This window comes from Marmota flaviventris, chromosome 13 (assembly GCF_047511675.1).
Source record: "Marmota flaviventris isolate mMarFla1 chromosome 13, mMarFla1.hap1, whole genome shotgun sequence".
NCBI lineage: Eukaryota > Metazoa > Chordata > Mammalia > Rodentia > Sciuridae > Marmota > Marmota flaviventris.
This window is the reverse complement of record NC_092510.1, coordinates 67,315,561-67,335,872: the sequence shown is the minus strand read 5'-3', so window position 1 is coordinate 67,335,872 and position 20,312 is coordinate 67,315,561. Positions and strand designations below refer to the sequence as shown.

Sequence of the window (20,312 nt, the reverse complement as noted above, 5' to 3'; positions counted from 1 at the left end):
GTTTTCCCAGCACCATTTGTTGAAGATGCTATCCTTCCTCCATTGCATGCTTTTAGCCCCTTTATCAAATATAAGATAGTTGTAGTTTTGTGGATTGGTTTCTGTGTCCTCTATTCTGTACCAAGAAAAGAATTCTTGACTTCAGTGTCTTAGCACTGAAAGATGGTCAGGTCCATAAATACATGGGATGGATGGATGAAACGAGGGATATATGGATAGATGGATATAGGTAATATAGCACAGAACTACTCCAAAATACTAATGCAATACTCTGCCACTTGTAAACCTTGGGAAATTAAATCTTTCTGGGCCTCTGGTTCCTCATTTGTAAAAAATAATAATAATAATAATAATTTAATAAATAGTATTGAGGGCTCTTTCAATTGCAAAAGTTTAGGCAAAAAGTTAAGCTTATCATGTCACATAACCAGAACTGTTAAAGATATTAAATCTCCAGCTCTGGTTGGATCCAGGGGTTCAAATGTTATCTCCATATATTATCTTACCGATTCTCTGTCATAGATGGATCCTTTTCTAATAGCAAGAAATGTAGCTCTTGTCTAAATTTTTATAATGATTTAGATAAAGCAAAGGCCCTCTGTCTTCTACTTTCCAAATTTAAAATCTTATGAAAAGCTCTGGTTAACTGTATACTTAAAATACATAATTAGTTCTTCAGTCTATCACAGTGTCCAGGGAACGGGGTACTCAGACCAGAGCACTGTGGTTGGTAGCCCTATCAAGTCCACATGAAATGGGAGAGGAGTTCCTTAAGGAATACAAGGAGTAGAAAAGTGGTCTGGGATTGGGGGTGTAGCTCCGTAGTAGATTCTCTAAGTGGACTTGGACTGATCTAGTTCTCCCTGTTTTCTCAATTGTAATTCTCAAGGATAACTGTAGAATGTGCTGGGAATGCAATGTCTTGAGATTAGAGGGAGTTGAAACAGTCTGGGCTGTGTTCTGGTGTACTTCAGAAACAGGATGTCCTTCAGCACTATAGGCTAGCTATAAACTCCAAGGTGGGTATAAACTCCAGGGTCAGATGATTTTCAGGTCTCTCAGCTGCAGCAAAAGTGGAGAACATGGGCTGGGGATATAGTTCAGTTGGTAGAGAGCTTGCCTTGCATGCACAAGGCCCTGGGTTCAATCCCCAGCACCACAAAAGAGAAAAAAACAAGGAAAAGTGGAGAATATGCAGCTCTCCTGAGCCTTAGAGGCCTGGCTCACAACAAACCTAGGTTTCATGTAACTTGTCACGTATGAGTGTGTTGTCTCACAGGACTGAGATACATTGGTTAACAACTGATCCACCTGCTTCACAGGTCTCCCTGATCTCTACTTTCCTCTCCTCAAAAATCCCTTTCAGCAGGGTGGGGGCTTAGCTCAGTGGCACAGCACTTGTTTAGTATGTGTGAGACCCTGGGTTCAGTTCTCCCCACTAAAGGAAAAAAAAAAATCTCTTATCAATTCCCAAGGTAGGGAGAGGTGATAGAGTTGTTTGGAGCCAGATTTCCCTCTAGATATTCCTCTCATGGAGCACAGAAAAATGGGTCAATAGGAAAGAGGGACACTGCTGGCTAAGCCAGGAAGGAGGAATTCTAGAGGTCAACAATGTGAGAGAAGAGAGCTAGATTTGCTTCCAAAGAGCCTTCCTTTAGCTTTGTTTCTCCAAGGGTGGAGTGGATCTCAGATGATGAATGTGTAGCCACTGTGATAGGCTTACGCAGAGCTGGAGAATCTGAGTGGGGGTCTTCTCCAGCCTTACCCTGCTCCTATGATTATGGGAGATGGGCTATGTCCTATCTTTCCAACTTCTACCACCTCCTATATCTTGGGACTAAATCTCTACTCCTGACTTCCAGCCTTGAAACATAGTTCAATACCTCCAAGAGGGCAACTTCACAAAACTTCTAAGGACAACAATGAAACCTCACACACACGGTGTCCAAACTGCTGATTGCTGAGATTGTTAGAGCTGAAAGTAGAGTGAGAAATGGGTGCAGGGAGGCTACTGAGAAGAGTTATAAAAAGGAAAAAAGGCTGAGCACAATGCAAATGCCTGTAATCCCAGCTACTCAGAAGGCTGAGATAGGAGGATCACAAATTCAAGGCCAGCCCCTGCAACTTAGTCTCAAAATTAAAAATAAGAAAGGGATGGTATGTAGCTCAGCAAGCAAGGCCTTGGATTCAATTCTTAATACCTGAAAAAAAAAAAAAGAAAAATAAAATCTTCTGCAAAGAAACCATAGGGAAGCATATCCAGCAAGGTGTTTCGCTATTAACTCATGTTGCGTTTGATTCTGACATTAACCATCCACCAGCAGCATGAGACCCCACAGATTTAGGGGGAAGGTCTCTAACAAGACTGTGGGCATGGTGGTGCATACCTGTAATCCCAGCAACTCAGGAGGCTGAGGTATGAGGATCTTGGGAGGCTGAGGCAGGTGGATCACAAGTTTGAGGCCAGCCTCAGCAAATTAGGGAGACCCTAAGCAACTTAGTGAGAACTTGCCTCAAAATAAAACTTAAATAGGGCTGAGGATGTAACTCAATGGTAAAGCACTCCTGGGTTCAATCCCCAGTATCCAAAAAAAAAAAAAAAAAAAAGTAAACTCACTCAGAAAATTCAAGAAAGTGCTATTTACAATTGTTTATAAAGGGTGTAAGTCAGTAATGTCCAAATGAAAAGACACATAGAATAAAGTCTGGGAGAATGCCAAATGCAGGGCTTTCGTGCTTTCACTGGGGACATAAGATATGTATTGCCCTCCTGACACATCAATATGTTTGTCAACCAAGAAGTTCTGTGAGCTTTGGTGTCCAATTTTTATTGAGATACCATTACATAGCCTTGGTTGAATTTTTGGCCACATACCAAAGTCAATCTCCAGCCTCTCTCTCCTTTCCAAGGTCTGGCTGACTTAAAAGTGCCAACCCTCTAACCATGATTGTTCTTTATGGTGACAAGCTCCCATCCTGAGTCATCTCATCTTTTAGCATAAACTTACCTAAGGGGCTCATGAATACCAAAGGCACTCAATTACATATACTCCTAAACTTCCACTGGGATTATGACCCTAAAAACCTATCATAAGTTGAAAATATCCTAAGTCTAAGCATCATAGTTTATCATAGTGTACTCACTGCAGAGCATCAGTTATGTATCTTCATGATCATATGACTGGGAGCTGGGACTCACTGACACTGCCCAGCATCTCAAGGAGTATGGTAACACATATCACTGGGATAGGAAAAAAAATCAATCTTCAAAATTTGAAATATTGAATGCATGCAGCTTTTGCACCATTATAAAGTCAAAAATTCCTAAGTCAAATCATCATGAGTCAGGGACCATTTGTACTTGAGAAATTCCAGAGTTTTAATCTCCTCAAAAACCAGTGATAAATGCCAGTCTTTGCCCCTCACAAAAAAGCTTTCTAGGAAGCTGGGTCCCAGGGCTCCATTCTCTCTGACTTCTGACTCCAGGTTCACCATAATGAGGGTCCATTAGCTTTGAGCACCCCAGATAAGCCTGGGGTGTGCCACATTATCCAGAAACTGAAGAAGTAGTCCTTTGCCAAGACAAAACCCTCAACCCTGCTTCCAACTTCCAAGGCCCTATTGAAGATTCTACCCAACCCAGGACTTTGCCTCTCCTTCCTTCCCAAGAGCAAGCCCCATGTTAAACAATGACAACACCAGAGGAAGCCCTTGCCTAAGTGAAGGGAATCTCCTTGGCCTGGAGAACCAAGGACCAGAAGAAAAGAACAGGCTGCTCTGCACCAGACCTGACTCAACCAGAGCAGAAGTACCAATGTGTGAACAAGAGTGTGAGTGTGGCAAGATCACAGCCTCTTCATGTCTAAACTGCAGTGCTTCCAATAAAGCCACCTGGCATTCACTGTTGAACCTATCTGTTGTTTGTATGTAGTGCAGGCTCGGGAAGATGGATATGAGAGAGAATAAAGGTGTCAAATGGGTGAAAGGGTAGTGTATCCATTCCTTCCATTTCAGGTGAGGAAACTTTCCTCTTGCTCATTTTGGGTCATTCTCTCCTATACAACCAGTCCAGCCATAAGACTCTTTTTTTGCTTCTCCAAGACAAACTGTAGGAGAGTAGTGGGCCTTGGCTGGAATGTCAGAGATCTGAGGCAGCTATTTCCAAACTGCTACAATGGGTTAATGCCCTTCTTGACTCTGGTGCAGCATCCTCTATCTTCCCTAGCCAGCCTGTTCCATTTATTGTAATGATCTAATTGTCTTCTTTTGACTGTCCCAGCTCTACCCCAGATGATGGCTCTTCGAAGGTACAGACTGCCTGTATTCTTTCACACTATATCTCCGTGTTCAGCACAGTGCCTGCATGAAGTAGACACTCAGTACATAGCTGTTGATTGAATGTCTATAAAAAGAAAAAGAAAAGTACAGGAAGATCAGTCTCAGCTCAAGAGAGGAAGGGGTACATCTATCTGGCCATTAAGTGACTTGGCCAAGACCACTCAGATATGTTTCCACAGCCTAGCCTGCTCTAGACTGGGTTCTATAGGGAACCCATTCCTTCTCAGGCTAGGATCACCCAAGGAAGGGGAACAGGGTAGGCAAGAATGGCAACTGGCATGGCAGAAGCCAGGGAGGGGTAGTGGGGACTGGGAAAACTGTTGGACAGATTCCCAAAGCTGTTTCATTACTGCCAAAAGCTAAAGCCTCAGCCTCCCGGACTGTAACTCCAAAATCTGACGACATCCCTGAAAGAGGATTCTATGCCCCGCATTTAAAAACAAAAAACAAACAAAAAAAAAAACCTCAATTCCTCCCTTTAATGATAGACCCTAACTCCACCTCGGAATGTAACATATTGATTCCGCCTTCTCTGAAAAAATTCTGGCTCCGCCCCTTCCGGGTGATAGGCAAGCCCCACCCCTAGTGTGGAAAAGCGTCCCTGTGACGTAATGGTAACGGTCCGTTTCCGGGGTGGAGCTAGGGAGGGCGGGAGTTTAGGCTGCGCCGACCCCTCAGCCCCCCTCCAGGTGACCCTAGCCTTTGGAAACCCTCACCCAAGGCCCCCAAATCTCCCAGCCCCATAATCGCCAAACCCCTTGCCTTAACCCTCTACATGTCCCAGACCCCCGAGATAATCGTCCTCTTAAAGCCTTAACTTCTGGTGTCTCCCAAATCTTTAATCCCACCCTGTCCCGATGTGGCAATTGTCTTCCGGGGCACCTACTTCAGATTACCTGCGATTTAATCAGACTCATCCCAAGAATGACGGAGAAGGGGACCTGGGGCTAGGGAATATTTGATCCAATCATGCCTCTCCCCAGGAGACGTTCGGAACCCAGGACATGTCGGGATTGAGGAGATACGAGGTGGCGCTGGAGGCGGAGGAGGAGTGAGTGGAGGCGGGGTTCTGCGGAGGAGGAATCAGGCGGCTCCGGGTGGGGGGAGGGTGCGCGTTCTCGGGGGAGGGGGGCGGGACCTTAAGGGGCGTAGGCCACAAATGGAACCGCCTTTGTGGGGGCGGAGCCTCCCTCGAGATCGAGGCGTCCGGGGGCGGAGTCTGAGGGGTCAGCCCCGCCCCGCCCGGCCCGGCCCGGTTCTGCCTTCTTTCTACAGGATCTACTGGGGCTGTTTCTACTTTTTCCCCTGGCTGCGAATGTGGCGCAGGGAGCGGAGGTGAGGGGCTGCGATCCCGAGGGCCCTCCAGGGGCATGGACGAGACTCAGTCTCGGAGGATGGATAGGGGGGTGGGAATCTGGGCGCCCCGCCTCACCTCATGCCAGTATCGGGTTGTCCTACAGCTCTGCGCACCCCCGAGAGCAGAAGCTGGAGTCTCTGCGGGGCCTGATGAGCTGTCTGTCGAGCGGCCTGGGCCCTGCTCCCCATCGCTCAGGTCGTGGCCTCCTCTGCCGCACCCCTGCCACCGCTGCCCAGACAGCCGGTGCATTAAAAATTTAAAGCGAAGCCCACCATACTGCCTTCCTGACTCTGCCGCCGCTGCCACCATTCGATGCCATCATTCGAACTGGGAGCCCCTCTCCACACCTATTTACATACCGACAGGATCTTCCTCCCTGGTGGGGTGCTTTTTCATATCAACCCCCCCCCCCCGCCCCCATGCCTAAGGGGCTCCTATCAAGTCAGGCTTCCTGTTACTATCAAAAGTGACTGCTTTCCTGTGCCCCCACCACCAAAAAAGAAAAAGAAAACAAAAACAAAGAAAAAAAACCTCCCTTCACTGTCAGTAGTCTTATATGGAGAGAAGTAAATAATCCTGGCCTGATCTCCCTGTCCACCTCATCCCCATGCTGATATGTTCCCACAGCTCCATCTCTCGGTTACCACCTTCCCCCTAGCCAGAATTTTGCTGGGTATCTGAAGAATCTTCCCTTCCTGGGAATGAATCTAAAACACTTTAAGCCAGGGTTGTAGGGAGTAGGCTGACAGAGGAGGGGTAGATTCCTAAGAAGCTGTCTCTTCACAAAAGCTGCCTCTTCATGTAACCTGCCTCAGGAGACTGATGTGGGTTGGAGGCCTTTCCTACAGTTAGTACCCCAACCTGGCTTCTCCAGTCTGATCCCAATTTTAGATATTCTTAGCATTAACCCACCTAGCTGTTATTGATACTTCCCTAGTAAAGTCCAAGGGCCACTGCTCCCTGCCATCCCATTTTACTGTGTTGCTCAAATCAACCTGGGATCCACTAACTCCCAAAGTGGTGGGACTACTCCCAAAGCGGAGGTCTACTATGTTAGCCTGCTTTTAGTTAGGGACTAACCTCAGCATTAGAAAGGACACCAGGGTATTAAGTTACAGAGATAGCCCAGTTTCTAGCTGGGACCAATGACTTTCAGCCTGGGCTGCCCCTTCGACAGCAGACTTGGCCTGATCTTTGGAAAAGCCAAAGGGGAGAGATGGGTGTACACCTAGAATTTGTTTTCTGCCTTCCAAAGTTCTCTGGAATTGACGAGTCCAGGAAAGATCACAAAAGTGTATGACAGGCAACCAACTGATGAAGAAGGTTTATGACAAGATGATGGGGATCTTGGGGAAGTTCCTCGGAAGTTCTTCAGTGGCTACACCCAAGCTTTGGGGCACAAGTCCAGACTGGGAGTGAGAGAGGGATCCTAAGGTCTCTGGTACCAAAGATTCAAGATGAGTCACCTCTAGGTTATCTCTTTGAAGAAAGCAACAAAGCTCTTAAGCTATTTCTTAACAATGTCCACATCACAGACCCCTTCAAATGTGGAATGCTCTGTCAAGTCCTGGGCCTACACCTCGCCAAGATACTGTCAGAAGACCTGAAGAGCCCTGAGACAAACTCCAGGGAAGGGCCTTCACACCTCAGCCTGGACAGAAGGAGAGGGTCAGGTTTTCAGTCTGAAGGGGGACTAGTCCCTACTCTGGGAGCTGACATCTTTCCTGTTGAAGCAGTCCTATAACAGAAACAGTGCTCGGAGAAGGTGTGACTCTATCCCAAAAACCTACCCCTTAGAGGATGACTGTCCCCAAATCAGAAGACTAGAAAACACCCTGAAACATCCAGATAAGGACTGGGTTAATGGGTTCTGACTCAGTTTATGTCTCAAATACAGTGCAAGACTTGAGGGTGGAAATCCCAAGATCAGGAGTGAGTGGGACATTTTGCAAGGACCTGGGCCACTAACCCAACAGCCTGTCCCCATCCCTGCCCTACCCTAGGTAGTTGCCAACATTCTGGAAAGCACTAGATGAGGAAGGGTAGGAGTGTTGCTTTGGGGGAGGGAGAAGAGGAGGAAGGCCTAGGTGTGGGATTGGGAAAGAAGGATAGGAAGGAAATACAGTAGGGGCTTCAGTGACAGGATGGGAGGCAGAAGGTGTAGGGGTTGGAAAAGTGTGTATTTACTGAGCCAGGCAGCAAGCGGGTAATGTTTCTCTAGGCCCACAGTGGAAAGAGGCTGGAATTCCAATAGAACAAAAGAGATGTAATTTTGTTTTTGAGTCTGATGTCTCCCAGTAAGCCAGGGGCTGAGTCTGGAAGTCCAGACCCCTACTGACAAGCTGACATTCCTGCAACAGAACTAGGCAAAACCAGGAAGGTAAGATTTCTTGGGCCTTTCACTGTTTTGACATCGGCACCAAAGAGTTTTTATCTCCCCTCCTCATCACCTTACTTTTCCTCCTTGTCTCATCTTCCTGGGGAAAGCATCCCCTATTCAGCATCCCCAGAGCACTCTCAAAACTATCAAAAGGGCCTTCTCCCAGCTTCTCTGAATGTGTCTGGTCCCAGCCAAGATCCCTCCCTCAGCCCGAAGGGCCTTCTTTAGGGACCCATGCCCATCAACTTCTGATAAGACAGACATGCCAGAACAGGAAGTGGGGAGGCAGAGATGAAGGCAAGTTAGTGCTAGCCTGCTTTCTGCTCCCACCCCACCCACAACACCCCCATCGGAATGTGTGTGTGCTAGTATGATTGTGAGTGTGATTGGATGATTATGGAAACACAACTATATGGGAGTGGGAATTTGAGTTTAATTGGGGCTGTATGATTTTGTCTATGACTGTCCAATCATGAGTGTGACTTTGTGAGCTTATTTGAGTGACCAAGGTGTGACTGTGAATGAGGCCATAGATATATGAGTATGAATGTCTCACATTACATGCTACTGTGGACCCTTAGCTGTTGTTAGTCACTGTATGTCAGTCCCCACATCATGCATTATCCCTCTGCCCTACTTCTCTGACCAGGGCTTAGGAGCCCATGGGAAATGGCAGTACTAGAAGACGAAGGGGTCTATGTCTCCAGGCCAAAATTTAAGGCTCTGGAGTGTCACAAGATAAGCACTGCCTCTTCACCTGTCTCTGACTCACCTGGTGCCCCAGGTAAAATACACTCAGATAAAAGGTAGGACAGGAGGAGGAGAGAGAGGAAAGTGTCTAGGCTAGGCTAAACAGCATGAAGTGGCTCTCGCCCACCAGCAGCCTCCTGCTGCTATTGTTGCTCCTAAGCCCAGACCCTGGAGCAGGTAAGTACCTGGGGATAGAAGTCTGGGAATCTAGGTGAAGGGACTGAAGGGAAGGGGCCCAGGAAGTCCATCCTTCAGCTATCTAATGAAGCAGTTCTGGGTCTGGATCCTTCTAAACACACGGACCCATTGTCCCATAGCTTTGCTACTGCCACCCAGCACTACCTGCTGTACTCAGCTCTACAGACAGCCACTCTCCAGCAAGATACTGAGGAAGGTCATTCGGGTGGAACTGCAGGAGGCTGATGGGGACTGTCATCTCCAGGCTTTCGTGTGAGTTCTGACCCCACCCTTGGATACCCCTGATTCTAACCTCAATCCCAACTTTAGCCCCAACTGCTAAATCTGATACCAACTTGGGTTTTCACATCTTACTCTTATCCCTAAGCCCTGGACCCTAACCTCATCCCCAAGCTGTGGACATAGCTTTGGATCTTTTCCTTCCCAGGCTTCACCTGGCTCGACGCAGTGTCTGCATCCATCCCCAGAACCGCAGCCTGGCTCGGTGGTTTGAGCGCCAAGGGAAAAGGTTCCCAGGGAAAAGGCTTCCTGCCTGAATCTGATGCTACAAGGGAAAATGGGCTGGAGTCCCCAACAGCCAAAATAATAAAGCAAGATTAGACAATGATCTGAGTGTGATATAGAACAACCTCCTCGTTCTCTTTATTTTGCATCTTCATAGCCCCTGCAAGGGGCAAGGCCAAGAGTCAAGGACCCACACACGTTCTTCAGGCACATACATACATATATACATACATACATGCAGAGAACACATTCTCCCTACTTCACATACACATGGTCACACACGGACACAGACAGGCACATTCCTCAGGTGGACCTCCAGTTCTGGGATGAAGTCAGAGGTTCTGACACCTTTCAGCTGGCACATTTGGAATAAACTATTTCAAAGAAATGGGATCCAGACAGAACTTCCAGCTGATAGCACTGTCCAAAGGGATCTACAGTCCTGCTTGGTTCTATCTGTCCCTTCATCCAAACCAGCAAGACAGACTTATAGGTGAATCAGCTGAAGTTCTTCTGGGTCCTCTACAGGTTTGGAGCACCTAAAAGAGCAGGAGGCAAATCAGGAGAGCTAGCAGAACTGGGTCTTAGTCTATAGACATCTGAGAATGAGCGGAGCGCAGTTCTGAGCTCAGCACTCAGAAGGAATATGGGAGCCCAATTCAGAGAGCCCCAACACCCAAAAATGAGAAAATAGCTTTAGGCCCAGGCACATAAAAAATGAGTGAGGGTTGGGCTGGGGATGTGGTTCAAGTGGTAACGCGCTCGCCTGGCATGTGCGGGGCGCTGGGTTGGATCCTCACCACCACATAAAAATAAAGATGTTGTGTCCACCGAAAACTAAAAAATAAATATTAAAATATTCTCTCTATCTTTAAAAAAAAAAAAAAAGAATGAGTGAGGAGACCAAGCACTGATCTAAGACATCCCAAGAAAAAGGATGGCTACCCAGTTTTGATCATTAGACTCAGGTATTAACCCTGAAAATGAGAAGGGGAGAACATCTAGAATCCTCTGTACCCTGAGAGGGAGCAGACCCACTTCTGAGCCAACAGACTTGAATGAAAAGGCCAACCCCAGCCTAGAAGAATGAGGAGATCCAACTCAGATTTATGGCACCCTTAAAATTACCAGCTCATCTGGCTCTTAAACCAAACACTCTCAAAATGTGAGCATACATCATCAAGTCCAAACCATTTGGAGGTCCTACTCACCTGGAAGCTTGTCCACTGGAATCATTGGGGCCAAGAACTCAGGCTTTTGGGGTCCATCCTTCCCACCCCGTCTCAGCCTCAACCTGGGCACAAAAAGGCAGCTGTCTCCCTGACATGGTGGGGCATCTCAGTCTCCTCCAAAAGGGTTTGTTAGTAAAGGGTCAGTAGAGGAATCAGTGGGAATCATAAAGTGGGGTGTGGGAGGTCAAAGTGGGGAGAGGTAGCTCCAAAAACAGATTAAGTGGTAAGGCATGAAGGTTAGGGATGAATATGGTCTCTGGGGATCAGATCATCTGTGGAGATTTAGACTGAGGAATCAATGACAGTCACTTACCACAGCCCCAGTGCCAGGGCCCCAGCTGCCAGTCCCAGGAAAGAAAAGATTCCTAAAGACACTAGCACAGCCACCTGCTCCAGGGGGTCCCTGTGATCTGAGGGGAGGACCATATACCACTATGAGAGTGAACCCAACCAAGCTCAGGTGGGGTATGTCCTTTTCTCAGGACTTTTTGTCCTCTACAACCTTTGTCCATCTATCCAAACTCACCAAGCGGCCGCGGGTCTGGCTGTAGAGAGGGCCTTGGAAGAGCAGGGCTGTCCACATGAGCTACTGTCTCCACCTGCACTTGTGGCTGGCTCTCATCAGGTACTTCTTTTGGCAGGGGCCCTTGAGGGAAAGTGAGACCTGAGAAATGTCCACAAATGTGCACAGACAGTGGAGGCAGGAGCCAGGCCTTGGGTTGCACTTAGGGGTACCACTTGGGTCACACTTAGGAGACAGATCCTGAAAGGGCATGGCCAGCTTTGGGGGACTTGGTTGGTAAAAGTAGAGCCTGCAACTACAGAGATGGAGACCAGGGGCAAGGTTTAAACTAAGGCAGAGCTGCAGGCCACAGGGCCTGAGAAATGGGATAAAAATCTCAATCAGAGCCTACATGGGTGAGGAGTATGTCACTGGGCTGCCTTCAGTGAACCAATACAGCTGACAAATGCTTGGGGTGGGTCCTCTGCCCTTTTCTTTGACTTTGTCCCTCACCAGTACTGGGAGTCCCCCAGACCTCAGGGCTCCAAGCACTCCAGGTACCAGCATCCAAAAAATCCCGGGCACTGACTCGGACCGCATGAGGCAGCCCAGCCACAGCATCAGTGATCACCTCTTCCAAGCCAGCTGGCTCCACCTGGGGAGAAAATGATTTCTCAGTGCATTATCCAGGTCATAAGCACAGAGCTTACCTAGTCACAGTCTGAAAAGAGCTCCCTTTCCTCCCAGTCCTGCCCTATCAGCCTCGTAGGGGGGGTCCAGGCCTCATGTAGGGTAGCTGATGAGGTAGAGTCTACCCCTGGTGTTTGGAACACAGTAGTGTGTCGTGATTACCTAGATAGGCTGTGGCATCATTCTGTCTGGGTTCAAATCTTTGCTAAACCTCTTACTGGGTGAATTTTGGGCCTCTCTGCCTCAGTTTCTTCATTTGTGAAATGAGGATGAATATACCTAAGTGTGATGATGTATGTAAAACATGTTGCACAGTGATCAGTTGGCAGACAGCATTAAAAATGGGTTATGATCCTCCACTGACTTCACAGACTGAAGCAGGAAAATTTTGAATTCAAAGGCAGCCTCAGCAACCCTGTCTCTAAGTAAAATAACAAAAGAGGGCTAGAGGTTTGGCTCAGTGGCTAAGTACCACTGAGTTCTAACCCTAGCACCAATAAATAACAAACAAATAAATAAATAAATTTACAATACATAAAGATTATTAACAAAAAGATGAAAATACTTATTACAATAATCTGATTACTACTACTTATATAGATGTACTGAATTACATAATGTACCCCATAAAATAAATATATAAAATATATATTAAAGAGTTTTCAGTAACTTCATAAACAGTTGTGTAAAAGTTTTCTAAAATAAATAGAATTTCATCTGTCATGATTCTAAAGATGTCAACATATAATTTGTATACTTTCAGAAAATTTAAAAGCATCTTAGTGGATTGGGTTCAAATATTTTTCTTTTTCTTTTCTTTTCGTTTCTTTCTTTCTTCCTTTTTTTACCCACAAATTACACCCAGTGGTGATTAATCATTGAGCCATACTCCCAACCATTTATTTATTTGTTTGTTTGTTTGTTTATTGAAACAGGGTCTCAGTAAGTTGCTTAGGCTCTTGATAGTTGTTAGAGAATGGGCTCAAACTTTTGATTCTCCTGCCTCAATCTCCCAAGTAGCTGAAATTACAGGTGTGTTCCACATTGCAATTTATTCAAAGAAGGAGGAGGTGTTCTTGCTATTGATTCAATTAAGCATCAGTCTATGCTGCTCACTGTTTCAAGGGTATGTTGCCTTATGTAGCAACAGTTTCTTCATTTTCTGGTTGATATGTTTCATAAGAGATCAAAATGTAAAATTCAAATGGTAGAGAAATATATGAAAAATGTCTGGCCTTAATAATTCACGCCATAAAAATTATGGATTTTTAGTATTATTTTAATAAGAAAAAGAAAAAATATTAAAGTTGCATTTCTAAATAGATGTCTGTATTTTATGTCACTGAATATATCAAAAGATGTACTGTGGGAAATGTTGAAATATTATATATATCTTATATTCTACTGCTTCATAATATTGTTCCTTTTGTGTGGTAATTTTGGATTTAAAATTATGACCTAATAAACAACTGAAAATTGAAAAAAAAATGGGTTATGATCCAATCCTGCTGCTCCCTAGACCTGACATCAATCTCTGATATCTTCAGAGGTGGGAATTCACTACTATTCTCAGATTTGTATGAGTGTTTGAATGAGGATATGCCTCTGGGTACAAGGTATTTCTCTTCCAAGAAAAGTTCTTTTTAAAAAACCACTGCTATCTTCCCATAGATAGGTTTACATCATAATTATAGCCCTGCGGGGCAGAGGCTCCTACAGGGAGGCATCAGGTCTTCAGGGACCTTCTAGCACCTGGAAGGTATGCAGAACGCACAGTATCACAAAACCAGAGACAGATTCAAGCCTCACCGTGGACCAGGCTGGATGCTGTGCTGGACGGTACTGCAACCGGAACTTAAGCAAGAAGTGGGGCTGGCGGGGCCAGGAGGTGGGGTATATCCAGCTGGCACGCAGACGTCGCGGGTAACCAGGTACTGACTCCACCCGCAACCCCTGGGGTGGGTCAGGGCGCACTGAGGGTGATAATACACAAAGTCAGGTTAGGCAATAGGTACCCATCCCTCTCATACCACTTCCTGAGATGTGTGATTAACAGCACCCTAGCCAGGTGCTTTCAAGAGGGGAGGATGGAATCTTAAACTTGATTATCCATGAGGCTCAGGCAGGCCCTGTCTATCATCCTTATTTAAAAAAAAAATAAGCTGAGATCAGGAGGTAGGGTTTTGAAATGTTTGTTGAGTGAATAAAAAAGAAATTCTTCTTTCTATCCAAGGAAGATGAATTGGCTGAAATTCTTATCAGAGTTTTAGTGCCCACCTTCCACAGACAGATCAAAAGGAGAGGCCAGCAGGGGCTTTCCTTGGGCAAGAAAGACATTAGATTCAGCTGTTTCAGCATAAGGCCTAGATACAGGTGGTCAGCTCTGAGGCTAGGCAGGAAAGACCTATGAGTAATAAATAGCAGCAGCCTTTAGAGTGTGTGCAGAAGTAATCAAGCCTTCTGGGCTCTGATCCTTTTGACTTCTTGGTCTCTAAGGGGCCATCTGTATGTGGAATGGAATCTATATGGGAATTGTTTGGGAGCTGAGGGTGGAGGAACTGAGTCTGTTTGGGGTCTCCCTGGTGGGGATCTGAGGAGAAGTGTAGAGGCAGGTACTCACAGATATTCTGCAAGCTCACATCCAGCAAGCGTGTGCTGGCACCCAGTGGGTTCACCTCAGTCACATTAATCCGGTACTGGCTCCAAAACTCTGCCCCATGGACCACACATCGAGCAGCTCCTAAGGGGTCCTGTGGGCATGGCCAGGGCCCTGTAGATGGACTCACCCTAGTAGGGAGAATATAATCTTGAGCTTTGGAAATGCCCATTGTGGGATGCAAGCTGGAGCCCCAAGCCTCTCCCTCTTGTCCTACCTCTGGCCATCAGTTCCTGGCACTGTCTTCTTCCTGGTAGGGAGGGGACCTGAGGTCAGGAAGGAAAAGAGGGTCCTCTGCCCTCTCTGAGGCTTTCCTCAAACCTCCCTCTCTGCTTTCCATCCCCACACTGTGCTGGCACACCCAAGTGCATATACACATACGACTGATCATGCACACACCTGTAGGAGGTGAGGTAGCGGGTGGGTAAACCGCTGACCTGGCTGGGACTCCAAGTGCAGGAGAAATTTTCATAGTCAGCTGCTTGGCAGGAGACCACAGGACGGGCTGGGGGGTCTAGAGACAGAAGGTACATCTGGAGACTAAGCAGTCCCCTACTCCTCCCTATCCTAGAGGGCTTGCTCAGGTCCTGATTCCCTTAGAAACCCCACATCTTAGCACTTCCACCCTCCCTAACTCACAGCCCAGCTTCAGGATCACTGTGCCTGCAAGTGCACCATCCAGGGTCTGGCAGATATAGGTGCCCTCATCAGTGCTGTCTGCCCGCGCCAGGACCAGTTGGTGCCCCAGCCCAGAATCGGGTCCTTGGAGCAGCTTGGAGTCTCCGTCCCGAAACCAGGACACTGGGGTCCTAAAGGTGAAATGAGGTGATGACAAAGATTTAAAGTGTAAGTTAGACCATGCCACTGACATACCAAGCCCCTTGTAACAAAGCCCTTGCCTTCTTTTCCTTTGCCAGCTTTTACCTCCCTCCCCTCCACTCACTGCACTCCAGCCACATTGCTCTTCTTTATGTTCCTCAGAAGTATTGAGCTCATACCCATCTCACATCCTTTGCACCAGCTGTTCCCTCTGCCAGGAATGCTTCTACCCTAAATTGTGCAAGGCTGCCTCCTTCCTAGAGGCAGAAATCAGTTTCAATGTCACCTTCTCTGAGAGACCTTCCCTGATTACCAATAAAAAATAAACACTCAGTTATCCTCTTCTAAATGATGCTCTTTGGATTTTCTGTCCTGCAAGTGTTGCTACCTAGGAAGACTCCTGTTTGATTATTGTCTGTCTTCCCCACTAGGATGTAAACTCTATGAGGCCAAGCTCCTTGCCTGGCTCATACATTGCTGTGTCACAGAGCCTAAAATAGACCAGACACTTAGTAGGTTTGCTCAATATACGATGGTTGCATTTCCTTTTGAATAACAGAAGGTGAGGACAGAGAGGTAAGGATTACAGTCTAGGGGGCAAGGATGGGAGGGAACAGGAGGACTGAGCAGGGTCAAGAAAGGGTCATAAACCAGGTGTGGTGCTGCATGCCTACCATCCCAGCCACTCTGGAGACTGAGACAGGAGGATCGAAAGTTCAAGGTCAGCCTCAGCAACTTAGATTTTTGTCTCAAAATAAAATTTGTAAATGGAATGAAAGTGTAGCTAAGTGGTAAAGTGCTTGCCTACTATGCACAGGACCTTGGTTCAATCCCCAGTACCACCAAAAAAAAAAAAAAAAAATGTGTCAGATCAACAGGCGGGGTGGGGCAGAAGTGGGGAGGACACTTACCCAGCACTCACTCCAGGGCAACACAGCATCACGGATCTGCCAGGCTGCCCATACTGGACCCCTGTGGAGGGCATTTCTGAGGTGAGACTTTTCCTCACTTTGTGAGAATGAGAGGGTAAGGAGCTTTGGGTCAAAGCATTTGTAATGATCTGACAGAGATCAGAGGTCAAAGTAGAGACATGACCCTGACTGTTACAAGTTAGGCATGGGAAGGGGCCACAGTGAGAGTAGCAAGTCCCAAGTCAGAGCTGGGGGTCACAGAACAGCATTCTTCTCACCTGGGGGTCCCCAGGCCTGGGGGCAGAGGGAGGAAGCAGACACCAGGGCTGTAGCCACAGCCACCAGGACCTTGCTCAGCCCTGAGCAGCTGCTGCTCATCTGCGGAGAGAGAGGCAGGGTCAGGAGTACCCCATCCCTAAGATAGGAAGCTAAAACCTCATTCTTCCTCTGCACTTCAAAACTGGGGCTTCCTAGGAGGAAAACTGAACACGAAGTAGAGTAAGCTTATCAGAAATTATTGGAAGGTCTGACCTGCGCTCCCCTTTCTCACCATATAGCTGTATGCACACACACACACACACACCCTCCATCTCAGTACTGGGCTTAGGGCCCAGAACAAAAGCCGGAGGCAACAGACAGTGCCAGCATCCACCCCCCAACACTGCCCTTGGCGCCCACCCCTGGCAACAAGGGCTGGCCCTGGCTCAGCCACTCCCATTAGCCCCTCCAATCCAGCTGTTGGAAATTCTGGCATTCACTTCCACCTGTCCATAGCTAATCACTGCCTGTAACTAACCTGGGGCACACTTATCACCCTGGGGTGGGGGGCTAAGATGGTGGGTTTAACACCTTGTAAGCCTGGGCCTGGCTTCTTGCTCTGGCTACTTGGGCCACTCAGCTGGGCCTGGCTTGAAATCATGTTGGTCTTGAGCCTGTGAAGCCGGATGGGCCTAGGGTGCAGGCTAGGGCTGCAGTTAAGCAGATCCAGATGCCCTGGCTGCTGCCAGAGGCTGGGGGCGGGCGAGGAGCCAGCAGATGGAGATGGAGACAGGGTGGCGGAGAGGGGAGGGAGTTGGGAGCCTGCAGGGACAGGGCCCGGCAGCAGGGTAGTGGGGTACAATACCAAGAGATCACTGAGTGATGAGGACCGGCCATGATGCGGGCTCAATAAGGAATACTAGGAAATCAAGAAGTCTAAGAAGGAGTGTACAGAGAGAGTAGCCAGTGCTAGAAGACAGGGTTCTAGGTTGGCAGATGAACAGGAGGAGAAAACCATGAGGAAAAGGTAGATAGGGAGAAAGCCCTGGGCAAGAGTGCCAGAGAGGAATAACAAGGAACCCTTCAGAATAGAATGGGCTCACTCCTGCCCCACCCCCAGCCACATTTACCCTGCTTAGCTCTGCCCTACCTTGCTGATCCCAGTAACTGACTGTCCATGGCCTCCAGGGCGTCCTTCTACCAGCTACAGCACAAGCTTCTGCTCCACTCAGTTCTGGGACCCCAGAACCATCCCCCTCCCTCTTTCCCTGCCCCGCCCCCCTTTGGGCCCAAGCTTAACCGCCCCTAGCCAGGCCCCCTCCTTCCTCCTCCTTCCTCCCTCCTCTTCCCTCCTCCCCTCCCAACCGAGGCCCTGGGAAGGGAAGAGGCCTCCCCCCAGACTGGAAAGGAAGCCACAGATGCAGCCAGGACCAGCAAGGAGAGGAGAATTGCTTATGCTTATGTCCCTGTCAGTGAGAAAATCCCTGTGTTTTCACCCAGTCACACATAGCTACATTCATGCATGGAATCACTGGGTATAGTTAACAAAAAGACACTCCTTTGAACACACATGGACACAATCAAACAAAAAAACAGACACAAGCTCATGCTCTCACTCTTTTTCATTCCACAGCAAATGTTTCCTTAGGGAATAGATGGCTGTGTTTCCAGAGAAGAAAGGCCCCAGACTGAGGGATATAAGGGAAAGGCCAAAGAGTTCAGTTCCCCCTCCCCTGGAGGTCCCAGCCATTTCTCACCTTTCCCTTCAACTTTTGGGCCTCAGCATCAGGAAATGCCTTTGGTCCCTTGGTGCCAGATATACAAGACCCACACTTAACCTCAAACTCACAAATAGTTATTCAGTCACACTGATATACTCAGATATCCTCACTCAGACTCAGACATATTTACACATATCTATACACCCACATACACATACATATACTGTGCCCCTGTGCAACTCTTCATAGTTCAAGCCATCTCTCCCTGGAGCTTTTACCAATGTTATCAGCATCTCATCACTATTACAGCCCCCAGGTAATCGAAAGGACAGGATGAACAGATGAGTCAGGCATAGAAACACTAAGAAACAGCACATAACAACAGAAATAGAACAGCAGATTCAAGACACCTGAGGAACAAAACTGCAGAGATAATTATTTCCAGAAAGATAGCCACAGGGTGAGAAAAAGAAATACAAGGAAACAGAAAATAAGGTGCAATAGACCAGTGATGAAAACTCTTTTCTTTTGGTTGAGAGGCAAGCAGTTGGGGATTGAACCCAGGGCTTCACATATGCTAGACCACATGTTCTACCACTAAGTTACACCCCCAGACCCCCAGATAATTGAGCAAAGAAAGCAGAGGAACCCACGTGTGCTGGGAATGGGTCTGTCTAAGCTGCAGGATAAGTTGAACAGTCAATTCTATGGAAATGCAATGTAGCTACACATAGTCACAAGTCTCACTTTTGCTCCTCTAGTCACACATTGGCACACACAAACAACCACCCACTCTCACACTGGCAGTTTTTTTAATTTTTTTTTTTTTTTTTTTTTTTTTTGTAGTTGTAGATGGACAGCTTGCCTTTATTTGTTTATTTTTATGTGGTGCTAAGGATCGAACCCAGTGCCTCACACATGCTAGGCAAGTGCTCTGCCACTGAGCTACAGCCCCAGCCCTGGCAGTTTTAAACCCCACAGGGACCTTCCCAAAATGCATTCCCTGATGTGGTCACAGACCCTCTTACACACAAACACACAGCCCATCTCACCCCAAACTGCACATTGACAGATATACACATAATCCCACCCTTGCACGACCACATGCAGTCTCAGCTATATGCACGCTGATACACGCAGTCACATTAGCTGACAGTTGCACCAAATGTCAATTAGTTGCGAAGTTTCACACACTGACATTGTCATAGACATAGCCTCAGAGTCACACAAACACACTAACAGTCCGTCGATAAGCCCCAGCACTTTAGATTACACACCACCCTGCCCCGCCCCTCCTGGCAAGACTTCATTGTCTACACCCGCCACCCCACCAGGCCTCACCTTCCGCGGCCGCCGCCGCCAGCGCCCTCGCCCTCTGCCCCGGCCTCTACCCCCTCCCGCCTGGGGCCCCTGCAGTGGGGGCGGCTCCACCCAGGCACCAATGGAAGAAGAGAGGTGAAATAAGGGGGGACTCCCGGCCCATTGGAGCCTCCAACTGCCAATCACTTCCACCCCCACCTCGGCCGGACACTTCCTGTCCCGTCCCGGGATGGAGGAGGATCCCGATGACCGAGGCTTAGAAACTGGGTTGCTGGGGTCTCGAGTTAAAGGCCTGTCTGCCCCTGGACAGCAGGTTTGAAAGTGCTCAGGCCCTTCCCATTTCTGGCTGTACACAGAGCAGGCCTCAGGTTCAGGGCTCAGGAGCCACTGGGCAGGTGACTGGAGAAGCTGAAGGTGCCCCTAGTTCCAGATAAGATAGGAAGGAGGGCTGTTTAGAGCAGTGGTTTTCAAATTCTGCTGGTGTTGTGATTTTAACACTGCCACGCCCCACCCCATACAAGAATCCTGGAGGTTGAACCTACATGCCAGTATTGTTAAAATTCCCCCAGAGGATTCCAAAATGTAACCAAAATAGAGGCCTATGTGTGTCTGTCTTTAGGTATGCCTTAAGAAACCAGCCACCCACCTAGGACTCTCATCTACTCCCCAATCCCTG

The 20,312-nt window shown here is 47.7% G+C and overlaps 3 protein-coding genes across 4 annotated transcripts; 2 read left to right on the top strand and 1 right to left on the bottom strand.

Annotated features, from left to right (window-relative positions):
* Nucleotides 1-4,976: 4,976 nt before the first annotated feature.
* On the top strand, nt 4,977-7,965 carry LOC114089292 (uncharacterized). Of its 2 annotated transcripts, XR_011704130.1 has the most exons (5): nt 4,977-5,027; nt 5,322-5,389; nt 5,614-5,673; nt 5,799-7,460; nt 7,917-7,965. XR_011704130.1 is itself a non-coding variant. In XM_027931100.3 (4 exons), exons 2-4 carry the CDS (start codon nt 5,343-5,345, stop codon nt 5,953-5,955), a joined length of 264 nt encoding a protein of 87 aa, XP_027786901.3. In that variant the 5' UTR covers nt 4,977-5,027; nt 5,322-5,342; the 3' UTR covers nt 5,956-7,965. The 2 variants fall into 2 exon arrangements, 1 of the variants encoding a protein (XP_027786901.3); XM_027931100.3 differs by having other exon boundaries at nt 5,799-7,965.
* Nucleotides 7,966-8,081: 116 nt separating this feature from the next.
* Nucleotides 8,082-9,630, top strand: Ccl27 (C-C motif chemokine ligand 27). Its single transcript, XM_027931102.2, is given in 4 exon segments — nt 8,082-9,002; nt 9,143-9,275; nt 9,451-9,541; nt 9,544-9,630. Coding segments are annotated over 4 exon segments (360 nt in total). The 5' UTR covers nt 8,082-8,932; the 3' UTR covers nt 9,610-9,630.
* Nucleotides 9,631-9,632: 2 nt separating this feature from the next.
* On the bottom strand, nt 9,633-19,719 carry Il11ra (interleukin 11 receptor subunit alpha). The gene is made up of 13 exons (XM_027931099.2): nt 19,658-19,719; nt 16,616-16,715; nt 16,338-16,398; nt 15,247-15,416; nt 15,007-15,121; nt 14,825-14,857; nt 14,572-14,738; nt 13,761-13,924; nt 11,775-11,916; nt 11,286-11,405; nt 11,073-11,169; nt 10,739-10,821; nt 9,633-10,066 (listed from the first exon to the last, which is right to left on the bottom strand). Exons 2-13 carry the CDS (start codon nt 16,713-16,715, stop codon nt 10,050-10,052), a joined length of 1,269 nt encoding a protein of 422 aa, XP_027786900.2. The 5' UTR covers nt 19,658-19,719; the 3' UTR covers nt 9,633-10,049.
* Nucleotides 19,720-20,312: the final 593 nt, after the last annotated feature.